Genomic DNA, 18,529 nt, shown 5'->3' with positions numbered 1-18,529 from the left:
ATTGTCAACACCATGTTTATAGTTCAAAATGTATTTACTGTTTTAGTAGTGTTATCAAATCTGGATTGAGCAACACTCAACATAAGTTACTCTGATGTGTTATGAGCAGAGTTAGGTTTGTTGAAATGATGTCAAAATCTGATATATATAATCCTTAATAAAATGTATTTATAAGCAGTCTACTTCCAAGAGAGTTCCCTAATATTTTCACTTTTATGAAATAGCAAAGCTGGAATCAGTGAGATGTTTGAGGGACATCAAGGACCAATCACTGGTATCCATTGTCATGCAGCTGTTGGAGCAGTGGACTTCTCACATCTTTTTGTCACTTCATCATTTGACTGGACAGTAAAACTTTGGACAACTAAGGTATCTAAAAACAGATGTCTGCTCATTTCCTTGGGTTTCTGACACAAGGTGGTGCTCTAATTCTACGCGGGAAAGACAGAAAGCTTTCTAATAGCTTAGAATGATTCACTGATAGATCAAACCTGATAAGAAGTTATACTGAACGTGAGTGAGCCACTGGCTGTTGTAGTTTTCACAAAAGTGTGAAAAAAAGTGTTAACCTCGCACATAACCAAGGACCAGTCTTCTCAGTTCAGGCTTTTCGAGCACAGAACTGTTTGCTCTGAACTGAGTAGGGGAAAAAAGCACGCGGGTATCTCTCATAGCACCATTCATAGCTGTGTATCGTCCAGTACAAAAGCCATACATTTGCTCTTGGAAGAGCTTTTAGAGGCTGCAGTGGCTCACAGAGCTGGTGGAAAATGGAGAAAAGGCAGGTAACAGATGTACAATAAGTCCTATACAATAAGGCTATAATAACAAACTTACATCAGTAAGGAAATACTGTATAAAGGCATATATATTTTTGTTTTCCACAATAAAAAATTTAAATAGTTTATTTACCTTTTAATTAGCTTCAGTTATTTGAAAAACCTACTATGTTATAAAGTGATTCCTGATCGTCCAGCAATTCCAGATAAATGTGACATTGCCCTGTTCCATTGAAAGTCTCAAGGCCAATCTAAGTAGGGAACGTTACTTCTTGTGATAGGCCTTGTAATTTCGTTTGAGAGCATATTAAATTTTAGAAGCCTTGACTTTTCTGTCTGGCTTTTCTCCAGTATTACATTGTAGTTGGCAAAGCTGCATAATCAGAACATCAGATTCTATTTAAACGAAGTTAAATTTTAAGCTATACTTTTTCATTTTCATTTTTCACTTATTGTTTCTATTTGCCTTATTCTAAATGTTGATGTTTTGAATAGTTTATCATGAGATAGAATTTAGAGATTCTGTTTGGTTCTTCAGTGTCTTTGAGGAAACCTAGTGGTCTTAAGAAATGTTTTTTACTGTTACAGTGAACCCGTATTTATATATCAAAAGCTCGCCTCAGAAATCTGGGATGGACTTACTGTTCATTTTTTTTCTTTGTGGTGCTTTTTTTCAATGTAATATGAAGTGAGTTAGAAAACTTTGCCTCTAAAAGCTTGCCTTTTAAATTTGAGCATTTTCATATTTGGCATTAGTGAGCATAAAAATAGCACTTAAGGCTAATGAAGGAAATATATAGAAGAGTGCTTAACACAGTGTCTAACATGTAATAGGCACTTAGCAATGTTCAGTTCCTCTTTCATGGGGTTCAGACAGAGCCCTGAATGCATTTAATCAATCATCTGTTTTCTTTCTTGGGTTGTTCTTGAATTTTTGTTTTTTTAAGGAGAGTTTTCAGTGGAAAAAGGTACGGGAAGAAGATTCTTATAACCACAAGCAAAGAAATATATAATCTAGCTAGTAAAACCAAAGCAAGGTGTGGAATAGGAGAGTTGAAGCCAACTATTTTCTGCATAGGCTGCAGGTAGCCACATATAAGTTACTATATTTCTGGAAGTGCTACACCTTAGTAGTTCTTTATATAAAAACACAGGAGACATATCTTTGTTAGGTTATTGGCCAGCTTTGTTTTTCAGTATTTGGAAAGAATCTTTTATAAATTTTTAGATTTATTTTAATAGGGCTTCAGTTGCCAGTCTTTTAGCTTTAAATTTGAGGCTTCCACCCTTGCATATATTACCAGCAGGACTGGAAAATGAAGAATTCCTCTTCGTTGCCTAAATAAGAACAGAACTTATGTCTGTGATAGCAGACTGATTGATGCTTGCTTTTGTGGTACTCACACAGCTGGTTGATTGGTGGTTGGTATTTTTTGTTCTTGTATTTTGCTGTATTTCAACATAGAACTGCCTTCTGAATAAGAATGACAGCCAGGCATATCTTTTTCTTTGCTAATTGAGCTAGGCATTGCTTCCTTCTGTGAGCTTCACTTATTCATTCAACTGTGATACATATGTCTCACACACACACACATACACAAGTACATACCTCTCCAGGGTTAGTGGTCAAAGGATGAGCCAACATAGAACAGAGTGTTTTTATACATGTTTAAGGGCCCTCTAAAACTTTATCAGAAGAACTGCCTTTTATTTTTTGTACATAAGTAATTCTCTGTGAAAGCTAGAACAGCAACAATCTGCTGAGTAAATATTTTTTTAGTTGGTTATATTATGGCTTCCAGTGTCATTGTTTTGATCTTGGATTTATGTTTCGTGGTACTTGTGTTGGTGGTATTTATTTCTACTCTGCCAAAAAACTTGAGTGTGCTCTCCAACACAATGGTTATGAGTAATAGGCAAGGTGATTTTTTTTTTTTTTTGGTCTTTTTTATGGTTTGTGTGTGTGTGTGTTTTATGTGTATGTCTTTTAAAAAGATCTTATTTGTTTATTTGACAGAGAGAGAGGTCACAAGTAGGCAGGGAGGCAGGCAGAGAGGGGGAAGCAGGCTCCCTGCTGAGCAGAGAGCCCCATGCGGGGCTTGATCCCAGGACCCGGGGATCATGACCTGAGCCTAAGGCAGAGGCTTTAACCCACTGAGCCACCCAGGTGCCTCTGTGTTTTTTGGGTTTTGTTTTGTTTTTTCAAGATTTATTTCAGAGAGAGAGAGTGGTTTAGGGGTGGTGGACAGAAGGAGAGGGACAGAGAGAATCTCCAGCAGATTCCTACTGACCGTGGACCCTGACACAGGGCTCCATCTCATGACCCTGACATCATGACCTGAGCTGAATCCAAGAGTCAGTCTTTCAACTGAGTGAGGCACCCAGGTGCCCCAGTAGACAAGGTTTTTAAATAATATCTTTAAAAACATTGTTTCAATTCCATTTTAAGCTTTTTAAGCCAGTATCTTACATTTGTGAATTTAACAGACTTTAAATGTTTTTCTTCTCAGCCTCTACTTTTTTTAAGGGTTTTCTGACTCTGGGAATTGAGTCCCCATAAAGTGGAAGGAGCAAGTTGCTAAAAATTGCTATATCTTTAAGATATATCTATGGGGCGCCTGTGTGGCTCAGTGGTTAATCCACTGCCTTCGGCTCAGGTCATGATCCCAGGACCCTGGGATCGAGCCCCGCATCGGGCTCTCTGCTCAGCAGGGAGCCTGCTTCCTCCTCTCTCTCTCTGCCTGCCTCTCTGTCTACTTACGATCTCTGTCTGTCAAATAAATAAATAAAATCTAAAAAAAAAAAAAAAAAAGATATATCTATATATGCTTTATCTTTATATCCTTTAAGATCTGGCTCTTCCCTAATAGCAAAACAAGATTCCTCCTTTTTTCTCCTTTTTAATAAGTCCTCTAAAAAATCCCAGAAACCTCAATTTGACACTGCCTCAAATTTAAAATGATCTACTTGTATAGTCAGCTTCTAATTTTTGCCTAGTCAGGAATTTATAATGCAGCAACAGAGTTCTGGGTCATCAAATTGTTTTCAAGGCTTTTTTAAACGCAGTTATTTTTAGTAAAGAATATAAACAGAGATGTAGAGGATTTTCCACATTTTTCTTAAGTTTATACCAACCAAGACATTACTTTTAATATATTTGGAGGAGGGGCGTCTGGGTGGCTCCGTGGGTTAAAGCCTCTACCTTCAGCTCAGGTCATGATCCCAGAGTCCTGGGATTGAGCCCCACATCGGGCTCCTCCTCCTCTCTCTCTCTGCCTGCCTCTCTGCCTACTTGTGATCTCTGTCAAATAAATAAATAAAATCTTAAAAAAAAATATATATATATATATATATATATATTTATATTTGGAGGACACTTACCTTTTCAAAATGCCAAATTTGAAAGTCATGACAGAAGTACTTTGGCAGCCCTGAAAAACAGTAGGAAGAATGTGTGAGCAGTGAAACTACTGGAAGGTAAACAGAGGATTCTGTTAAGAACTTGATTAGGGGGCGCCTGGGTGGCTCAGTGGGTTAAGCCTCTGCCTTCGGCTCAGGTCATGATCTCAGGGTCCTGGGATCGAGTCCCGCATCGGGCTCTCTGCTCAGCAGGGAGCCTGCTTCCTTCTCTCTCTCTCTGCCTGCCTCTCAGTGTACTTGTAATTTCTCTCTGTCAAATAAATAAATAAAATCTTTAAAAAACAAAAAAAAACAACTTGATTAGGGGTAGACCTGGTAAATTAGCTTAATGTTCTGCCACATTTAACCGTACTTGTTACAAATTACTTTTAAAATATAAGGATTGTTTATTTGGGGCCAAAATATTTCCATGTATGCACAGTGTATTCTAATGTCAGAACATTTTCTGTCAGAATTGTATTGCCATTAATTGTCAAGGTTAAAATCATCAATGGGATAATTTCTTAGGGTAGGTAGTTTTCAGACTTCAGTAGTCCATACATGCCTTAAATTTTTTTCACAATCTCTGATGTCTTAAATTCTCTTTTATATTTTAACAGCTTCATTATTTAACTCTCAGAGAATGCCACCATTTAAAATGAGGTTGAAGAGACATTCCTAATGCTTGGAATAGCAACTGTGCACATATTAGACACGTTCAAATGAAAAAATGCTTTGAATTTGAAGTATTTCTTGGGGAAGGCTTTCTGACCGTTGGGACCCAATCCTCCATGGTAGCATTTACTATAGTAACGTGCCACTGGCCAGTGTCCAGCCTGTTCTTTCCTAATTCAGAAATTTAAGTCTTACAGTCTACTAGAGTTGATTAGCTAGGGAGTGCTGACTGAACTAACAGGCTTCCAAGACACTGATAGGGAGAGGGTCAATTTATTAATTTAATAATGAGAAACCACTGCCAGAAGGCCTAGATACTCATGCTGGCCTGACCAGCTCATTGTTTCTCTGTAGACAACCCACGTCGGAAGCCAAATTATAATCAGAAGATTGCTTGGTGAGCAAGAAATTGGAACAAAGGAAGTTTTTCTAATTTGAATGTTTAATGGCATCAAGTGAAGATAGTGTGATTCATTCATTTTCACATGGAGATAGCCTTGCCATGAGTGGTAATTCTTAGAATCCTTTGGCTGAGACTCTCTCCTGGACAATGTTTGAATTGAGTACTATCTTCTGCTTCTTTGTATTTCCTTTGCTTTTAATAGACACATTCCTTCTCAAAAAGGTCATATCTCAGTCAAGTTATATAGGAAGATATCTCTGACCTTGGAATTATTTCTTTTTAAAGAGATTCTATTGGGGCGGCTGGGTGGCTTAGTCAGTTAAGCATCTGCCTTTGGCTCTCTGCTCATGGGATCGAGCCCCACATCTGGCTCCCTGCTCAATGGAGAACCTGCTTCTCCCTCTCCCTCTTCTCTTCCCTTTGCTTGTGCTCTCTCTGTCTCTCTCTCTCAAATAAATAAAATCTTTTTTAAAAAGACATAAATAAGTTTAATTTGCATATAACTACATATTTTATAAAAATGGAATCATATAATATTTACATATTTGTGGCTGGCTGTTTTTGCTTATGTTTGTGAGATTCATTGATTGTTCTCTCAGTTGTATACTATTCCAATATGTAAGTATTCCACTGTTTATCTGTTCTACTGCTGATGGTATTTGGGTTTGCTCCAGTGTGGGCTGTTAAGAGTAGTGCTGCTACTGGCATTGTTTATACTTCTTTAAAGAAAAATATTTCCTCATGAATCACTTGTAGATGTCTTTTGATGGACATAAGCGCTTATTTCTGTTGGGGATATACCTAGGAGTGAAATACTTATAAGATATGCCTACATTCTGCTTTAGTAGATACTGCCAAGCAGTTTTCCAAAGTGATTTTACCAGTTTATAATCAACTCATAGCATATGAAATCTTCCCTTGTTCTGCAGCCTTCTCAACACTTGATATTTTCTGCCCTTTTTTTTTTTCATTTTAATAATTCTGATAGGTATATTTGCATTGCATTGTGGTTTTAATTTGCATCACCTTGAGACTGATGAGGTTAAACACGTTTCATGTACTTTTTGGCCATTTTGTAACATTTCTGTTCAAATCTTTTATCCATTTTTCTATTGATAACCCCTTCTTTAGAAAATTATGTAGACCTATATATATGGTTACAGAGTGGAGCATATGAACATGATTTTGATTTTGAACAACTTCTGTTGTTAAGTCCTTGATTGGAGACCATAAAATGGGCTAAAAATGGAATATTCTTGAGGAAGTATACTATCACCTTAGGAATAATATACCTTAGCATGGTGGCTCTTAATCATGGTGTGCGTCAGAATCACTAGTGCAGCAACACCAGAAACACTGATGAATTGTATGATGCAGGGGGCTGCATCTGGAGTTTTAAAAACCTCGGCACAGTTGGATAAGTGTCTGCATTTGGCTCACGTCATGATCCCAGGGTCCTGGGATCAAGTCCCACACTGGGCTCCTTGCTCAGCAGAGAGCCTGCTTCTCCCTTTCCCTGCTGTTATCCCTGCTTGTGTTCTCTCTTTCTCTGACAAATAAAGTAAGTATTTTTTAAAAAAAGCTCTACAGATGAATATGATGCCCATCCTACGTTGAAAACCACTACTTCAGAGTGAGACTTCTTTGGCATTTTTGCTAAAGAGAGTTATAGAGAATGGTGATCTTGAGAGGAAAAAACCTCTTAGTTTCAGTTTCTAGCTTACTTCAAAGTTTTGCTTAAAAATTTCTTAATTACAGGTAAACATTTTTGGCTATTAAGTCATAATCTTGACATTAATATCTGAATGGAAATTTTAAATATTTTTAAACTCTTTTTCTTATGGAAAATTCCAAGTAGATACAAAATCAAATAGAAGAGTATAATGAAGCCATGGTAACCAATACCTAGCTTCTATGATTATCAACATCTTGTTTGATTCATTTCCATGTATACACACCCTCCCCACCCCTGGATTTTAAAGCAAATCCAGATATGTTATGTCATCTACAAATATTCAATACATAATCTCTAAAAAATAAAGTCTTAAAAAAACCATGATACTCTATATCACACATCCCCAAAATGAAATGATTTCTTTATTTCATTAAATAGCCAATCAGTTTTCAATTAAAAAAATGGATGAATGCTTGACTTATTTTGCTAAGCATGAGGCTTAAGTGGGTAGGAGAAGAATAAATGAAACAAGATGGGATTGGGAGGGAGACAAACCATAAGTGACTCTTAATCTCACAAAACAAACTGAGGGTTGCTGGGGGGAGGGGGTTTGGGAGAAGAGGGTGGGATTATGGACATTGGGGAGGGTATGTGCTTTGGTGAGTGCTGTGAAGTGTGTAAACCTGGTGATTCACAGACCTGTACCCCTGGGGATAAAAATATATGTTTATAAAAAATAAAAAAATTATAAAAAAAAATAATAATAAATTAAAAAAAAATGGATGAATGGATAAGGAAGATGTGGTCCATATACACTATGGAGTATTATGTCTCATCAGAAAGGATGAATACCCAACTCTTGTAGCAACATGGACGGGACTGGAAGAGATTATGCTGAGTGAAATAAGTCAAGCAGAGAGAGTCAATTATCATATGGTTTCACTTATTTGTGGAGCATAACAAATAGCATGGAGGACAAGGGGAGTTAGAGAGGAGAAGGGAGTTGAGGGAAATTGGAAGGGGATGTGAACCATGAGAGACTATGGACTCTGAAAAACAATCTGAGGGGTCTGAAGGGGCAGGGGGTGGGAGGTCGGGGGAACCAGGTGGTGGGTATTGGAGAGGGCACGGATTGCATGGAGCACTGGGTGTGGTGCAAAAACAATGAATACTGTTACGCTGAAAATAAATTTAAAAAAAAATTTTTTTTAATTTTTTACTGTTTTTAATTTTTTATTTTTTATAAACATATATTTTTATCCCCAGGGGTACAGGTCTGTGAATCACCAGGTTTACACACTTCACAGCTCTCACCAAAGCACATACCCTCCCCAATGTCCATAACCCTACCCCCTTCTCCCAACCCCCCTCCCCCCAGCAAACCTCAGTTTGTTTTGTGAGATTAAGAGTCACTTATGGTGGGGCACCTGGGTGGCTCAGTGGGTTAAGCCGCTGCCTTCGGCTCGGGTCATGGTCTCGGAGTCCTGGGATCGAGTCCCGCATCGGGCTCTCTGCTCAGCGGGGAGCCTGCTTCCCTCTCTCTCTCTGCCTGCCTCTCCATCTACTTGTGATTTCTCTCTGTCAAATAAATAAATAAAATCTTTAAAAAAAAAAAAAGAGTCACTTATGGTTTGTCTCTACTGTTTATTTTTTGAAGCACGATCCAAATGAGATCCATATATTTGCTAGTAACACATCTTTTGAGCACCTCTCTTTTTTTTTTTTTTTTAAAGATTTTATTTATTTGATAGACAGAGATCACAAGTAGGCAGAGAGGCAGGCAGAGAGAGAGAGAGGAGGAAGCAGGCTCCCCGCTGAGCAGAGAGCCCCATGCGGGACTCGATCCCGGGACCTGGGATCATGACCTGAGCCGAAGGCAGCGGCTTAACCCGCTGAGCCACCCAGGCTCCCTTGAGCCCCTCTCTTAAGATAGGGCTTTCTTCCCTCTCTTCTCCATTCGTCGCTGTTGAAGAAGAAACCAGATTGGTTGTCTTGTTAGAGTTTCTCACAGTCTGGATTTTACATTTTTACTGTATTGTTCATACTGTTGTGTATAGTTGTAGGTTGTTTCCACTTCCATAAAGAAGAGTTTAGCCTCATGAATCACTTGGTATCTGCCTGTCCGTATGTTGACATCTCCTCAGTTTTTTTGGTCACCTGAAGCTCATTCTATAGTCGTGTGTTTGTGGATGCATTATTCTCATATTCACAAGAGCCTATTGGGTTACAGAGGTCAGTTTGGCTGTATATAAAATCCATATCTACACTGTTTTCTTTGATTACCTTACATATCACTCTGTCATCTTTTGGCAAAAAGCATTGTTGTCCTTAATTGTCCTTACAAAACCTGGCTGATCAAACTTTTTTTTCTTTTTCTTTAAAGGGTTTATTGTCGTAGATGCACAGGCTACTCTTAAATATGTAGTTTCAAGCTGTCTTTTTTTATTTTAGGAGAGTTCTCTTGAGTTATTTTTTATATTCTATAGTATTGCTTTGGTTTTCTTCTTTAGGGGCTGCCTTTATAGGTATATTTTTGTTAATTTCTGTCTATCACTTTTTAAGAAATTAACTTTATCTCTTTTCTTTAAAATAACTGTTATTGGGGCACGTGGGTGGCTCAGTGAGTTAAAGCCTCTGCCTTCGGCTCAGGTCATGATTCCAGGGTCCTGGGATCCAGCCCTGCATTGGGCTCCCTGCTCAGCAGAAGGCTTGCTTCTCCCTCTTCTGTTCCCCCTGCTTATTTTCCCTCTCTTGCTTTCTCTCTCAAATAAATAAATAAAATCTTTTTTAAAAACCTGTTATTGAAATGTAATTTGTATACTATAAATCCATCCTTTTAAATTGTACAGTTGTTAGATTCACAGAGATATGCACTATCATCACTGTCTTATTTTAGAACATTTTCAAATTTTGGAAAGGTACCTTAAATCTGTAAGCAGTCACTCCTCCTTTCCCTTCACCCAGCTCCTGGAAATGACCTACTTTCAATTTCTGCAGAACTTTCATTATAGACATTTTATGGCATCACAATATGTGACTGGCTTCTTTCACGTCACATATTTTCAAAGTTCATCCATGTGTGGCATATATCAGTACTTCATTCCTTTTTTGGACAAATACTGTCCCATTGTATGGATATACCACTTTTACCATTCATTAGTTATCAAGTGTTTAAGTGGTTTCCATTTGGGGCTATTGTGAATGCTGCTGTGAACACCCATGTATGTTTTTGTTGTGTGTTTGTTGAGCTACTTCCATATCTTGGCTATTGTATATATGCTGCTATAAACCTAGGGGTGCATATATCCCTTTGAATTAGTGTTTTTATATTCTTTGGGTAATAACCAGTAGTGCCATTGCTGGGTCATAGGGTTACCTTTGTTTTTAACTTTCTAAAGAACCTTCATACCATTTTCCACAGTGGCTGTGCCAGTTTGCATTCCTGCCAACAGTGCAAGAGGGTTTCTTTTTCTCCATATCCTCACCAACACTGGTTTCTTGTGTTATTGATAAGAGCCATTCTGACAGGTCTGAGGTGATATCTCCTTGTAGGGTTTTTTGTGGGGTTTTTTTGTTTGTTTGTTTTTAAGATTTTATTCATTTGGGGCGCCTGGGTGGCTCAGCAGGTTAAGTCTCGCCTTCAGCCCGGGTCATGATCTCAGGGTCCTGGGATCAAGCCCCGCATCCAGTTCTCTGCTCAGCGGGGAGCCTGCTTCTCCCTCTCTCTTTTCCTGCCTCTCTGCTTGCTTGTGATCTCTGTCTGTCAAATAAATAAAATATTAAAAAAAAAATTTTATTCATTCATTTGAGGGACAGAACACAGAGAGAGGGGTACAGGGAAAGGGACAAGCAGACCCCCCACTGAGTGAGGAGCCCCATGCGGGGCCCAGTTCCAGGATCCTGAGATCATGATCCAAGCTGAAGTCAACCGCCTAACTGACTGAGCCACCCAGAGGGTCCTCATTGTAGCTTTTGATTTGCATTTCCCTGATGATAGATCATGATAAGCATCTTTTCATGTATCTGTTAGCCATCTGGACATCTTTGGAGAAATGTCTATTCATATCTTCTGCATTTTTAAATTGGGTTATTTGCTTTTTGGGTGTTGAGCTGTATAAGTTCTTTATATATTTTGGATACTAACCCTTTATCAGATATGTCATTTGCAAATATTGTCTTCCATTCCATAGGCTGCCTTTTAGTTTGGTTGATTGTTTCCTTCCACTGTTTGGAAGATTTTTATTTTGATGTAGTCCCAATAGTTTATTTTTACTTTTGTTTCCCTTGCCTCAGGAGACATACCTAGAAAAAATGTTCCTACACCTGACGTCAGAGAAGTTACTGCCTGTGTTCTCTTCTAGGATTTTTATGGTTTCAGGTCTCACATTTAGGTGTTTAATCCACTGTGAGTTTATTTTTGTGTATGGCGTGAGAAAGTGGTCCGGTTTCATTCTTTTGCATGTATCTGACCAGTTTTCCTAATGCCATTTGTTGAAGAGACTTTTTTACATTGGATATTTTTTCCTGCTTTGTTGAAGATTAATTGGCCATATAGTTGTGGGTTTATTTTGGATTTGTTATTTCATTTATCTCTGTGTCTATTTTTGTGCCAGTATCATGTTGTTTTGGTGACTGTAGCTTTATAATATAATTTGAAGTCTGGAATGGTTATATCTCCATCTTTGCTTTTCTTTCTCAAAATATCTTTGGGTATTTGGGCTCTTTTGTGGTTCCATATAAATTTTACAATTGTCTGTTCTAGTTCTGTGGAAAGTGCTGTTGATATTTTGATAGGGATTGCATTAGGTTACTTTGGTTAATTGTAGACATTTTTAATAGTATTTGCTCTTCCAATCTATTGAGCATGGAATGTCTTTCCATTTCTTTGTGTCATCTTTGGTTTCTTTCATCAGTGTTTTATAGTTTTGGGGGTACAGGTTGTTTACCTCTTTGGTTAAGTTTATTCCTAGGTATCTTATTATTTTTGGTGCAATTATAAATGAAAGTATTGTCTTAATTTCTCTTTGTGCTACTTCATTGTTGATATATAAAAATACAACAGATTTCTGTACATCAATTTTGTATCCTGTGAATTTACTGATTTTTTAAAAATCAGCACTTCTTGCTGTTTTGGGGGGTTTTCTGTATCATGTCATCTGCAAATAGTGAAAGTTTTACTTTTTCCTAGCCTATTTGGATGTCTGTTATTTCTCTTTGTTGTCTGATTGCTTTGGCTAGGACTTACAGTACATTTTAAGTTACTTTTTGTGTCTGGTATGAGGAAGGAGGGGTCTTTCTTTATTCTTGTGCATGTGCAAATCCATCTTGTCTACCATTTTCCATTTAACTGTCATGACAGCATTATTGAAGGTCTGCCACAATAACTTTGTGTGGGATTTGACCCAAATCCTTTTTTGTCACTTATTCTCTACTAGTGAAATTACTTTTTCCTCTACTTTTAGGAGGGTGGGAATGGGCATAGGATAGCTTTTCTAGTTTAGGCTAAAGATTTCTCTTCTGTGTTTTTTGCAAAGTAAATACTTATCTCTTTCAGGCTTGTACTTTCTGAGATGTGCCTTTTCTGTTCTCTCCACCAGTTTTATCTGAGCCTTCTCTTTCCCTTTGTCCTTGCTGTGCTATATTCTACAAAGCTGATTCTACTCCTCACAGTTTCTCTTTGGTGAGACTTTGTCCTGAAAGGGAGCTTTGGTTTTTTAATTTTGAGAGTTTATAGAACTCAGACTGCACCATTAGACCTTACTTACATCACGTTGGAGTCTGCTTGCACTTATTTATAAATAGAATTACATTGAACTCCCAGTTTCTGCTGCTATTCTCAGACTCAGCATGTTCCCTGACACTGCCCAGTGAGTATCTGCTGTCAACTATGAGGCTCTTCTGTTCTGCATTCTGGCTGTCAGAAGCCCGAGGCCTTTCCACACTTCTTCCTGCACACAGATGTTTGTACTACAGAAGCCTTGTTATTGGTAGAAGTTTGTTTCTACTTATTTTTTTAAATGATTTTTTTTTTAAGATTTTATTTATTTATTTGTAAGAGAGAGATCACAAGTAGGCAGAGAGGCAGGCAGAGAGAGAGGAGGAAGCAGGCTCCCTGCCGAGCAGAGAGCCCAATGCGGGGCTTAATCCCAGGACCCTGGGATCATGACCTGAGCCGAGGACAGAGGCTTTAACCCACTGAGCCACCCAGGTGCCCGAGTTTCTTTCTACTTATATTTGGAGCTTTGTCTCCTGATTTTGTTGTGCATATTGTCTTTGAATCTTTGGTTTTGCTATCTTCATTGCTTGGTTTGGGTTTATGGGGAGAGTTAGAAGAATTCAAAACGTGAACTGCCATTGCTATCATCCTCCCAGAGACTTCTCTTGGGCAAATGTTTCTGAAGCATATTCTGTTCCTTTTTTAAAACAGTGTAGTGTCTAGAAGTTAAAAAGAAACTGCAATACAATAGTCAGTTCTCAGTTCATAACTCCAGGTAAGTCTGTAGTGAAACAAGTAAGAGGAACTTTTTCTAGGCTGAGTTAAATATCATAAAATGTTATTCATACCTATTGAATGTATGTTGTATTTTGACTATGCTAAGAATCAACTTTTTCCTTTCAGAATAACAAGCCTTTGTACTCATTTGAAGATAATTCAGACTATGTTTATGATGTTATGTGGTCACCCACCCACCCAGCCCTGTTTGCTTGTGTGGATGGCATGGGGAGGCTGGATTTGTGGAATCTCAATAATGATACAGAGGTGAGCAGGAAAATAACAAAAATTGCACTGAAAAATAGAAAATTGAAGATTTATTGAATAATTTGTGAAATTCCTTTTATCCCAAGGAATGTAAAAGTGCTCAGTGATTGTAGCCTCATCACAAAGAAACCAAATAAGCTTTGTACCCTTAATAATAAACAGCATGCTGTGCAGTACTGAAGGGAGAAATAATGTTGCCAAGAGCACTGGGGCATTTCCTTTTACTTCTGAAAAGCACTATCATGTCTGTAGTGTCCTGGCAAAGTCTCATTTATAAGGCAACGGGGTTATTTTTTACTTGCAGGCTACAAAGCAGATCATTTCAGACTGTTGAAGTATGTTAACCTTAATTCTGAATTTCTAAATTATCTCTTAGCCTTGACAGAATTGTATATCTTCCATAAACATTAGTTTAGCCTGTCTTATTTAAATGAAAGAAAAATTTATTTTTGATGACTTGTTCCATGAATACTTGAAAACAGAGTGTTATTACTATAAAATGAATAGAAAACCCACAAAATTTCCTAATTACTATGCTAACATTACTTCCTGGAAGTGAAATTTAACTACAGCTATTACTTACTTTTAGATATGTATATTTTAAATGTTCCTTGAATTCTATACTGATATGTGTTGGTAAGAGATCATGTTTTTTAGGAGTTCTGTCAGAAACAGTTATAGAGGATAAAGTCTCTTGGTGCCTTCACCCACATCCCACTCTTTCCCATATTTCTTCATATTTCTGGTGGCAGCCATCCAAATCACTTGAAGTAAAATAGTTGGATATACAGGCCAAGGAAGTTATATATTAGAAATGTAAGAGTAGTTAAGTGTGCCAGCTCCTGGTTTAGTATTTTGAGGAGGAATATTCAGATACTTCTAGGAGAAAGAGTATCTGACTAGATGGTTGGGATTAATTATACTTTTATAGTTACCTAAAATGGTACCAATTGTATTTTTTCAGTTTGGATTTTGGTGTTTGAGAGTTGGGGTTATACTTAAATGTGGGTTTTTCCTATAATCCTTAACTCAAAAAATATATCTAAATTACAGTTCTTCTCTCTAACAGTTTTGGCATTCTAGGAGTTAAAATAGTCATCTGGGGATGACTAGTGTCAATTAAAAGAATTATTTTTAATCAGGTTTCAAAAATTTTTTCGTGCTTCCAGTCTGAGTCAGACATTGACTGTTTGTTCTGGGTGTGACAAATAAATCTCTTTTTCCTCAGCATAAGAGAAGTACAGGGAGATTCCGGGGCTGGGGGGGGCGGTGGGAGTGGTGTGCCATTGTCTTGGTGCTATCATCCTACCCTGTTCTAGACAGCTGATGGGAACAAGAGCTTTGGCAAGACCCAGACTGCACCTTCAGTATGAACTCTTTCTAGGAACTGTGGATCAAATCACAGGTTTCAGCTGACAGAGTCACAAGCTACAAAAGTAATTTCTGTCCTCTAAAATTGAACCATAATCTGTTTATGAGGGCTTTTGAAATGTTTTTTAAAATGGGATTTTGTCCATCTGTTTTCAAACAGCTTGATTTCTTAAAAAAAGTTAAAATAACAACAAAGAATCCTTTATTAAGGAGAAGATCTTTCAAAATGATGTGTGTATCCAGTCATGTGAGAATTTCTTATATAAGAACTTAAGTTATTTTCCCAAACCATTTTCAGGGATTGACTGTAATGTCATTCATAATGTATCACTGAACAGGAAGAAAGTTGGAAAAATTCTTCATCCATTTTCATCTTTGTTTTAAAAAATGTAGCCCGATTGGAAGAAAGAAGAGTTACTGTTTTACATGTTTATAGAAATCTTGATGAAACTTTTAACTGCACTATATTTTAAATGACTTCAGGTGCCAACTGCCAGCATTTCTGTGGAGGGTAATCCTGCTCTTAATCGTGTAAGATGGACCCATTCTGGAAGAGAGATTGCTGTGGGTGATTCTGAAGGACAGATTGTCATATATGATGTGGGAGAGGTATGGGGCTCACTGCCTATAATTTTGATACATCTGTTTGCTTTCAGGGCATTGTGGTTATGGTATCTTTGTGGCTAAAACTAGTCTTCAAGGTTCATAAGTTGTATAAACCATATGGTTATAAAGATAAAACTTTTTTCACAACAGAAGCAACTCTTAAGATTAATTTTCTTTCTAAATTGGGTGTTCTGTGTCCCCCACACAACAGATTTTGAGGATAATATCATATATTGGAAGTACCTTATTTCTTGAAGCATACATTACTAGAGATTAGAAACTTTTCAGGAAGAAGAAATTTGGAGTTACAGTTGAATTATAGACTCTGCATTACGGACTTAAGGACTTTACAGATTTAGGTTCTTATTTTTCTATATGTTTAGATTTGCTTGGGCCAGGTAGTAGAAATCAAAAGTAGTATCTTTGAGAGTTATTTGATGACTGTGTGAAATGTGAGTCTTGACTTCTGAACCTTGTTGGAAAGCCATTATCATTGAATCCAGCAGGATGAGTTGCATCTTTGTGTCATCTTTAGTATTTGGGTTGGCTATACACGATATTCAGGAGTGATTTCCTTCTTTTTAGCCCTGGCTAAAAGAAGCCTTAGTCACTGTTTTTTTTTTTTTTTTTTTTGCTATGCCTTATGAGTCCCCATCCCCTCTGGACTCCCTGTGGCCTCTAGTAATTGGATCTGGAGGGAGGTAGATTGAATCATTTAGAATAGCCAATTGAACTGTCCACACAGATGGAATTGCTCTATATCTGCACTGTCTAATCCAGTAGTCACTAGCCACATATGGCTATCAAACACTTAAAATGTGGCTAGCACAACGAAAGAACTGAATTTTAAATTTTATTTCAAGTAATTTAAATGTGAACAGTCACATGTGTCTGGTAGTTACCATATTGGATATGACTAATCTAATCTAGTCTAATATGGTAGATTAAGAAGCAGGCACATTCGTTTGCTATACTCAGTGGTTTGTGCTTTAATTCGGCAGTGTTGAGATTTCTCCAATATTATGATAACAATTATCAAAAAGTTTTAGTCATTGGATGCTTCAGGGAGGCAAAAACATCATGAGCCTCTTTTCTCCTTTAGCTATTTGTAAATCACTGTAGTGGTAAAACATAATGTACCTTCTGATGAAGGGATTAAGATACTGAAAATGGTTATTTTATGCACCAAACAAAAATAAATTTCTCATAAGAAACCAGCCCTTTGAAGCATGCTTCAAAAACTATTTCATATTTGGAATAGTGCAAGAAGTAAAAAATTTTAAGGAATTCTACCCCACCAGCAAAATCCATGAAATAGTGGATAGGAGTCATATTTGCAGAGTGTCATTGTTATTCTCTCTTGTACTGATGGTGGTAACAGCAAAAGTGTTTCTGAGACTGTCACAACACACATCCCAAACATCATCTTTTGTTTTGAAATGTATTGTAAAGCATTGTTATAGTCTCTGTAATTATGGAAAGACCATTTATGTCAATTACTACTTTTTAATGGAAAAATTATTTGAAAACAAACTGAAATACTGGGTAAGATGATCTTTTATCTCAGCATACATAAAACATTGTCTTTCTTTTAACAGCAGATTGCTGTCCCCCGAAATGATGAATGGGCACGGTTTGGCCGAACACTCGCAGAAATTAATGCAAACAGAGCTGATGCAGAGGAGGAAGCAGCTACCCGAATACCTGCTTAGCTCCTGAAAGGGGGATATTGTAGCCTTAGCAGGTTTGGGGAAGTCCCTAAGTAGAACCTAAGACTATTTGCATGTTTCTGTCTAAATGTTCATTAAAAGGAAATTTCGTGGATTTAACCATGGATTTAACGGAGCAAGTAAATTATAGTGTCCCTTTTTATATAACATGCATCTTGTTTTGGATTTGTGTCATTTTTAATACAGCCAATTAACTTTACAGAATTTTTTCTGAATTCTTATACACAAGTGTATATTTGGTATTAGTTATTCTTCTGAATTCTTTTCAACGTGTAACACTATATTCAAGTTATTTCTAAAGTACAGATTAAATCAGTTCTGCATATTTTTAAATAATCACAGTTCCGTGTTACACTGATACTGTCCTCACTAACCATAATATGTAAGAATAATGTTTATTCTTAACCGTAGCATGCATACATTTACCCAAGCTCCATTCTGATATCCCTTTTCTTCTTTATAATTCATGTGATCACTATTAAATAAAAACAAATATGCTTTAACTTTTCAGATTTTATTTTGATTTAGCCTTGCAATTTTAATTTTCCCATCCCTTTTATAAAGTGTCTTTTTTTTACGTATCTTTCTTTAAGCTCTCATTGTAAGTGGCCACCTCAAATCTCATCAAGTTTTGTGTCTTAAATATGCCATACATTATAATGTAGATCTCTTGATGAAATTGTGAACTGATGTTTCCTGTCAGTGAAAAAATTTATCCTGGGTTAACTTTTGCTTTACTCCCTAATTTACTTTCCATCTGAGATGTAGTTCTTCTAAAGAATAAACAGAAAGCTGCCTATTATTTTCATTGATTGAGATTATTATGTATGTGAGCTCTCTGAAACTAAAACCTCCTGAGAGAAATTGATTTCATGGTTGCAGTAGTAGCTATGAAGGAAGTGTTCAAATGAACTTTGTCATTGAATCAACTCCACATCTTGAGATCTGTTACCACACAACCTTGTATAACCAAGTCTGAAAGGTGAGTGAAAAAATCTAAGAATTAATGTTGAAATCAACCTATTTCAGAATTAGAGGAAAGCATTATGATCAGATCTTTATTTTATCCACTTTAATTAAATTGTCTATTTCCTTGATCCTAACCACTTATCCTTCTAAAATTTAACTGTT

General features: G+C 37.0%; 1 protein-coding gene across 7 annotated transcripts in view; it reads left to right on the top strand.

The window, feature by feature from the left end:
• Positions 1 to 18,200, top strand: part of DYNC1I2 (dynein cytoplasmic 1 intermediate chain 2) — a 56,069-nt gene extending 37,869 nt beyond the window's left edge. For 5 of the 7 annotated variants that reach the window (XM_082689163.1, XM_082689160.1, XM_082689164.1 and 2 more), the window contains 4 exons: positions 225 to 369; positions 13,551 to 13,691; positions 15,546 to 15,671; positions 17,267 to 18,200. In XM_082689163.1, coding sequence (XP_082545289.1) covers positions 225 to 369; positions 13,551 to 13,691; positions 15,546 to 15,671; positions 17,267 to 17,380 — 526 coding nt within the window. In that variant the 3' untranslated portion in view covers positions 17,381 to 18,200. The remainder of the gene's footprint in view (positions 1 to 224; positions 370 to 13,550; positions 13,692 to 15,545; positions 15,672 to 17,266) is intronic. The other 2 variants (XM_082689165.1, XM_082689162.1) reach the window with 1 other exon arrangement.
• Positions 18,201 to 18,529: the final 329 nt, after the last annotated feature.

This window comes from Mustela nivalis (genome assembly GCF_964662115.1).
Source record: "Mustela nivalis genome assembly, chromosome: 11".
Classification (NCBI taxonomy): domain Eukaryota; kingdom Metazoa; phylum Chordata; class Mammalia; order Carnivora; family Mustelidae; genus Mustela; species Mustela nivalis.
Note: the sequence above shows the minus strand (reverse complement) of the source record. Positions and strands in the feature narration are given on the sequence as shown.